Genomic DNA, 8,134 nt, shown 5'->3' with positions numbered 1-8,134 from the left:
GCAGATTATTACTCAAGCTATTTCATTCTTAGAACTAAATGGTCACATCACTGTCTCAAGACTGATACGTCAATCTTGTTATGTCAACTCTCTCATGACACAGCTAATCTAAACAGAAGCATGGAACAAAATCAATCTGTACCTGATAATTATTCTAATTGCTCAGCTCCTGGCCCAGATTCAGCTGACTGCAGGGTTTGTGCAGGTAGGGTAGACACGATTTTGTGTCCCTGTTCCTGCTGTGTCTCATCAGAGCTGGTGAAGCCCTGGAGGGAGTGTTTGTGTCTGGTGGGCTGTTCCTCAACTTGCCATTTTGCCAGATGGGCTATGGAGTAACTTCCCCTGCAGTTATGCAGGTGGATTGAAGGAAAGTGGCAACTTCTTAAGTGAGAGCTGTCCATTTACTGCAGTACAGCTGTGGTGATGCACAAACCATGTCATGCAATGCTTCCACCAGGGGACAGAAGTGGCAGCTGTGTGAATGGTGGCCCTGTGCACAAGTGCTTATACAAGTGCCTGTACAAACATGTGCAGAAGATTCTTCTTGCATAGAAGAATCACCCATTCCTCAGACCCTGCAGCTATTCCACACTATGCATTCACTCAGGGGCTGGCTGTGGCAGAGGAATTATGGACAGAGATGGGCACAAGATGAAAGCAAAACTAACCATAAAATGTAATTTTTCTACCTTTAAAAATGATTTCAGTAAAACATTACCTAACTTAAATTTATTTGTAAAATGCTATATTATATATAGCAAGAGCACATCAATATGACAAAATACCACTGTTTGGAACCAGTAACATCATATTTTCTATTAAGGACTAAAAGCAGCACATTTCAGAGCAACAAAACTTCAGTGCTTCTTTACAAAAGGAAGAAAATTAGTAAGGCACTTCCTCTAGGGTGCTAATAGCAAAAGCACCAGTATCCTTTGAGGCAATACAACAGTGATGAAAATGTTAATTTTAAACAGATTTACTATGCAAGACAAAGGCCTGGATGCTCCTCAGAGCAGCTTGTAATAACACTGGTCTAAGCCAGAACAAAACACAGCAGCATAGTACCAGAGTCTGTATTTTACCTTTTTGCCAACATTATCAAGGAAAACTAACATGACCAGGTTCAAAGCAGAGCAACAGAAGGACCTCCTGCAGTCATCAGAACATCCCACAAGCTCTTTACTAAACCAGTAACACTTACTGGGAATGGGCACAGCCCTCGTGGCTGGGCACGTATCCAGGCCTGGCTGTGCCCCTTCCTAGAGGAGTTTGACACTTCTGTCCAGCAGGGAGCCAGGAGCCCACCACTATCATTGCTTTTCAACAGCTCCAGAAATACTGGGGAGTTGGGCATTCTCCATGTTGGTAAGCCCAACAGGCTGGAAAACTCAATAACCACAGTGCTGACAGGCTGTTGTAGTCATCTATAGCAATTCTTTCTCTAAGAATTCTTGTTTCCTATACCATTTTGGAGTTCAGTAAGATTCTACTTACTGAAACTGTTTTAGAAGGTACAAATGTCTTGGCAAAAAAGAAAAATACCCACAACTCAAGAAGTTAGGCAACCTAGAAAATGGGCAAATTCTTCACATTCCAATGAATCCTTTTGCCAGCCTTCTCTTTTTCTAACAAAATATCTGCTACTTTACATTCTCTATGCACAAGAAAATCTAGATTTTTTTTTCTTAATTTAGGACTTACTGTGTTAGCATACTAACTATACTTGAAGCCACATGTTAACATATCTTTGGATGTGCTGTACTAGCAGTCTTTAAACTTTCAGTAAACATAAGTTTGTTCTGGTGAACCAAATATATTAATTTCCTGTAGTGAGTATTTCTCTATACTACAGCCCACAGGTCCAAGTTGCTATACCCACATACACACTGCTCTCCTGTCTTTTATAAAATAAGTTACACTTACTGACTATTCTGGGTTAACTACTTGCTAACATCATTGTAACTCCATGGGGTCTCCCCACGGGGTCTCCCTCAGTTGTTCCCTTCTAGCCTGAGGCATACTGCCAAATCTCTGTCCAACACTGAATTGTAAGGATTTAAAAAAAAAAAAAAAAAAGAAAAAAAGGGAAGGTTTTGAGATACTCAAGCTTTTACAGGGGAAATAATCTTGGATAGGGAGGTGAAATAATTCTGTTGCTTGTTCTTTTAAGATTGTGAAGAAAAGACAAAAGTCTCATCGTTGATCCCGTATCGTTCAGAGATGGCAGTGCCAATTCCAATGTCCAGAACAGTGGCCAATCCAAACATCATCTTTGCTTCACTGGGTTTATACAACCAGTGGTTCCCAACACTGTGTTAACTTTTCTTCATTGACTGTGTTGACAACAACATGGTCACAGTCATACTGAGTGCCTCCTGTAGAGAGAAATGTCGAAGAGGGGAGGTTATCTTTCAAATAACAGACAAATACTCTAGGTTCAGAAAAGCTCTGTAAGAGCTGGTGTAGGCAATTTATCTTCGACCACAGCTCTGAGAGGACAAACGTATTTTCATCACTGCCTGCATTTGGAATTTATTTTTGAAACAGTTTTGGAATTATCCAAGATCAGTCTGCCTTATTCTCTCCACCCCTTTAGCAATTCAGTTTCTCAGCTTTTTCAGCCTGGATGGAAAAGGAAAGAAACACTGCAGTACAGTCAGGTGCAGCTCCCTGAAGACTGTCACCTCCCAAAAGTCACACTTGACTATTCAGTTTTCCTGCAATAATTGTCAATTGGCTCTAAAAACAGAGTGAAGATGTTTAGATGATGAAGTCCTTCTGCTACCAGACAATACACACGTGACCAAGTCAGAGACAAGGTCTGGCACTCATTTACTCCTTGCCATTATAATCCTTTATTGTGGAAATGAATCACAAGTCATCATGCCCAATGTATCACCCAGTGTTCAGCTGTTTCCACTGGCAGCTGAATGTATCTGAATGCAAAATAGAAACATTTCTTAGGAGAGCTAATCTACTGATGTGGTACAATGCCAAATATGTTCTCATAGAACATAGAGGAAACTGGGAAGACACATTTGACTGGAGCTGAAAGTCAGAAGTGGTGTTTTTCAGTGGATAGAGAGACAATTTACTTTGATGGCATGATGCTCTGGACAAGGTTTTGTGCTATGCCAGTTTATCCACAAGGTGGCATTGGCAACTGCACAGTTTGCTGTGCAAATAAATGCACAACTGCATTCATTTACTGAGGAATTCTTTAACACACAATTTGTGGTCTGGAACGGATCGGCAGAGTTGGCAGAAACAGGCAATGTTCTTACTAGGCTTTCTCAAATAAAAGCTACGTGTATCTACTGTTTTGTATTTATTGTACAGATTTACTTTGTTTTAAAGCTAAGAGTGCATCAATACTCCCACTACCAGGCCTATCCATTGTAAAGTTCTTCAATTATAAATGCAGAATTGCTTTTAACATGATTTACTGAAGAACAGGTAATGCAGTAGTATTTCTGCTTGTTTGGAACAGGCTCCCCAGAGAAGTGGTCACAGCACCAAGCCTGATGAAGTCCAAGAAGCTTTTGGACAATGCTCTCAGGCACATGGTGTGACTATTGGGGTGTCTCTTGCAGGGCCAGGACTTGGGCTTGGATGATCCTTATAGGTCCCTTCCAGCTCAGGATATTCTATGATTCCACATGATCAGTCCTGTTTAGTTCTCAAGTGCTGGCTGTTGACTGTGCTATTTTTCTGGTTGGTTTGGGTTTTTTTGGGGGGTAGTGGTCATTGTAATTGACATAATTAATGCCACAGCATCAATTTTAAATCAATTTAAAAACAGCTAAAAAAATAATAGAACATATATAGAAAATTATTACTCCCTTCACCCAAAAAATCAGTTATGTAAGAACATCTGATTATACTAATTCTGCTAATCATTCAATCTGCTACTTTTTTAGACCTTCTGTGAAGCTCTGAAAATGAAGTTCAGAAAGAGTATCTACACAAATCAAATTACTCTGACAAAAGTGATTCCAAAATACACATCAAGTGCTCACAGACCTCAGGCTGCTATGGCAGAATCTCACACTTGCCATATAGGCATAGCCATTAACAAACAAAAGAACCCCACCTTTTTGCATCTAATCACATTAATATACAAGCCTGCATTTACATCAGTATACAAACCTGCCTTTGCTTTCCTAATATCCTTTGGCTATTGCATCTACAACTGGTATGTAAGAAAATTTGCACTTACAGAAATTGAAGTTAATGAAAAGTTAGGTTGTTCTTGCTTCACCCTTTTAAATAATCATATTCACATTGCCTAAAAATTAAGCAAGGCTATCTACAGCGAGTGGTCACTGAGAATACAAGATAAGCAAGTACTGTGGGTTACTAAATTGTATGTAGGAGAAATTAAATGAAGTCTTAGGGCCTGTATAATTCAGGAGGTCAAACTAGCTGATCGGGTCTTTTTTGCTTCTAGATTAAAGCAACTAAAGCACCATCCTTAATTTAGTGTGTATCCCACTGCAAATACCATGTAATTAAGACCCAATGTAATGAGATAACATTTGCTTACCTTTGATATCTAAAACCAGCTTGGGTTTCATCTTGCTATAAATTCTGCCATCGGGACTAATATGCCAATATTGTTTGTCTTCATTCCGTTCAAATGACAGACCGAGTTTAGAGCCAGGAGTTATAAGATTTCCAACAATTGCCAAGCAGCAATCCTCTGCCATCTGTGTCATCAGAAAGGCAACAGCAATTACTCCAAATGGCCTTACTTCTACTGTCCACTGTTTTTTTTTTTTTATCAAATTGGAGAGATATCATCAGGTGAGAATAGAATTTAGGAATGACTTTCCCTCCAGGAATCCATTTTTGCCCCAAACTCAAGACTTTTCTTTTGTTCCTGTTTATGCCAACACTCTCTTCTACACAGGAACATTAAAGTGACTATGGTGTATCAGATCAAAAGGAACAATTAGCACCTGTCTATAGCAGTGGCCAATAACTGAAGATTACATTGATACCATGGAAGATTAAATTGCCAGTACTCCAGTACGAAGTATGTTCTTGGTTATCTCTTCCAGGCTACAGCAATTGCCAGCCCAGAGACTTTTCCATGCATCCTGGAATCTTTAATGCTCATCTTCTGTCCCGTGTATGAATTTATTAGTCACTACCCACCAAGATCAGAGAAACCCTTTCATGTGAACTCCCTTGTGTATTTTAACCCTTCCATACTGTGGCAAGCAGTTCGAAATCCTAACTACCATTATTTTAAAAAATATATAAATTAAAAATAAATTTAGATGCAAGTAGTTTTATTTGATGTGCTCCTCATCCCTGGATTATTTTAAAGGATGTGTTGTCTATGCTATGTTTGCAGAGACTACAAGCACATCATCCCTCAAAGTGTACCCTTTGTAGGCTAAAATGTCCTCACTATTTTGTCTCTTCCTTGCAATAGAGGCTCTCCATTTCCTTTGAACATATTTTTTTCCTAAACATTTCTAGTTTTGCAGTAACCTTTTCATAAAGAGGACATAGCTGCACAGTATCAAGTGTGTGAATTTCACAGGGTATAACAGTAATATTTGCTTCTTTGCTCTACACTTTTCCTAGTCACTTGTATTACTTGAATCCAAACATCTGCAAATGTCTTCTTGGTTAAAAAAAGAGCTGGCAAAAATCAAGGTTATTTCAAAAGAGTGTTAAGGCTGTATTACTAAGTAACAGTCAATTTACATAAACATAAACTGCACCTTTAAACTACTGAATGCACTTCTGTGGCAGATTGAACACTCATCTGTCATTGTTGAAATGGTCCTAAATTATTTTACAAGTACTTTTGAAACAACTTTTTCTTGAAAAATTCATACTTGTGACTGTCATAATCTAGAATTAAAGTTGATTTGGTTGTGAAATTCTCACTGGTATCTGAAGCATTCTCTAGTGGGACAAGGAGAACTCTGAGCTTAGACATTAGGTCCACTAGGCCAAAACTTCACTCATCTCCATGAAACTCATGAAGAGTAAGGAGACTTGCATTCACATCACTTCTGAAAAAAGGGAATGACTTTCATATCTTGCTTACTGGTTATCCCACATACTTGAAACAGCCCTTCCTTGAAAACCCCAGGCACAGCTCAAGGTCCCATCTCATAACTCAGTCACTGAGATGACCCAAGCTTACAGGAAGGTGCAGGTTCTTCCAGTGACCTGTGTCTGCCTCTGTGCAGGTAGTTACCCACCCAGGAACTCAGTTTTCTTTGGAAGATGTGGGTGAACCCAATTTCTGGTTTGTGCAAAATGGATTTACTACCATTCACCAGAAACATGGCAGAGCTCTGTAGGAGTTCAGTCACTTAAGATCAATGTTACCAGCTTGCACTCTGCACTAAGCTACCTGATTCCTATACAGCACAAGCCATGTGTTTTCTGTGCACAGAAAAATTGCTTTATGAGATACAGAAAAAGGGCAAAAACCAGGAGCATTTATCCAAAGCCATACAATACCACACTGTCTCAATATGAAAACTTGTTGACATGTTTGAGAAGCACCATCAAAAGAGAAGTCTTTTGTATGTCATATTAAAGCTTTTAGCTTACTTTGCATCGTTTTGCTGTCTGCATAAATCCCTTTTACAACTGCATGTGTCCTGTAAACATGTCCAAACAATGCCTTAGCTTATTAACAGTAAGATTCTTCCCTCCAGCACAGATGACATAGTTATAAATGGCTCCTTTGAAGTTATACAATCCTATAGAAAAAGTTCGCATGATTCTTTGCAGTCAGGCTGTTTAACAGTATTAAAGTAACTTAATTTTCTTTTGGCTGGCATCCCTACTGAAGACTGTTCATGTTCTAACATTATATGAACTGTGCATACCTCTGCTCACCTCAATGACAATTTGCACATGATTAGTTTTATGGACTGTGAGAAAAGTAGGGCTTCATTTGGAAACTTGCACAGAAGAAAGGAAAAAGGATGGATTTGACTAATACAGGGATAACCAGAAAACAAACAAAAAACTCCGAAACAAAACCAAAAAAACCCCACCCCTAAATGGCACAAAAGAGTGGGATTTTATCTTTAAGCTTGCTTAAATGCAGAAGAGGATATTGTCCTAGGGTGACTTTATGATGTTTATATTTTTAACCATCTGTTTCCTCCCAAACCTTCCTCCCATTTGCTCTAAACCAGTACAAATACCAACCTACATTACACTAACTAACTGTATTACTGCAAGGTGTGCATAGTTCAAAATATTATCAGGAAGGGTCTCTCTCCTGCTTTGATACTTTTGCAATACTTTCTTTCCAAACTTCCATTATATCAAAAAGTATCATACAACTAGTTTGTATCACTTGAAAAGGCTAGAGTTGGTTAAAACAAAACAACACCCACAAAAACCAACTCCCTACAGAAAGATTACATTATAGCTGAAACAGATTAAGCCTATAAAATAAATGCAGATGCTGCAGTAGGAATTAAATTCATAAAGCCCTACTACTGGAGAGGAAAAGAGAAAATGCACATTGAACTCAAACCTTACCCGACACCTTATGAATCCATCCTGATAAACCCAGATTTGATCATCTGAGTCTGTATCTTCTGCAACCTGTATTCTGAGAAGATTCAGATTATCTAGGTTGCCATCAGCTGACATGAATTTTCCTGTTTCCTTGTTTCGAAGCCTGAAGTACACACGTTTCTGCACAAAACACAAGAACTCTTTAACCACAATCTCAGCAGAGAACACATCCTGCTCTGAGTTAACTTCAGAGCAGTTACTGTCAGTGCTGAACCCCAAACCTCCCTCTCTTTCTGAAAGTTTAGGTTTTTAATTTGAGAATGTAATGCAGAAGCCCATAAACATCTGGACAAGACAAGCTGTGAGAACTCACCACTCTGCATGGAGAGTTTTAGGCTTTCCTATGTACTGAAATCAGCACACAGTGGAAAGCTAGAAATTTTTAATTCAGAGCAGAATGAACTTTTCTCTGCTAATTCCATTCCATATATGCTCTAAGCTTTCATTAAGGGTGCACTTGTGTGGCCTCTTATACATGAACACTTCTGTTCAGACAAGCTCTCAGCAGGGCAGTCAAAATGCATTATTCCTAATTCTGCTTAAGGCTATGCAAAGACAA

The 8,134-nt window shown here is 39.0% G+C and overlaps 1 protein-coding gene across 1 annotated transcript in view; it reads right to left on the bottom strand.

The window, feature by feature from the left end:
- Positions 1–758: 758 nt before the first annotated feature.
- Positions 759–8,134, bottom strand: part of CRYBG1 (crystallin beta-gamma domain containing 1) — a 41,883-nt gene continuing 34,507 nt past the window's right edge. The window contains exons 19-21 of the mRNA XM_058801634.1: positions 7,537–7,695; positions 4,550–4,712; positions 759–2,378 (exon numbers count right to left, since the gene is read on the bottom strand). Coding sequence (XP_058657617.1) covers positions 2,290–2,378; positions 4,550–4,712; positions 7,537–7,695 — 411 coding nt within the window. The 3' untranslated portion in view covers positions 759–2,289. The remainder of the gene's footprint in view (positions 2,379–4,549; positions 4,713–7,536; positions 7,696–8,134) is intronic.

The sequence above is a fragment of the Ammospiza caudacuta genome, chromosome 3 (assembly GCF_027887145.1).
Source record: "Ammospiza caudacuta isolate bAmmCau1 chromosome 3, bAmmCau1.pri, whole genome shotgun sequence".
Taxonomy (NCBI): domain Eukaryota; kingdom Metazoa; phylum Chordata; class Aves; order Passeriformes; family Passerellidae; genus Ammospiza; species Ammospiza caudacuta.
This window is presented reverse-complemented; position numbering and strand designations above follow the sequence as displayed.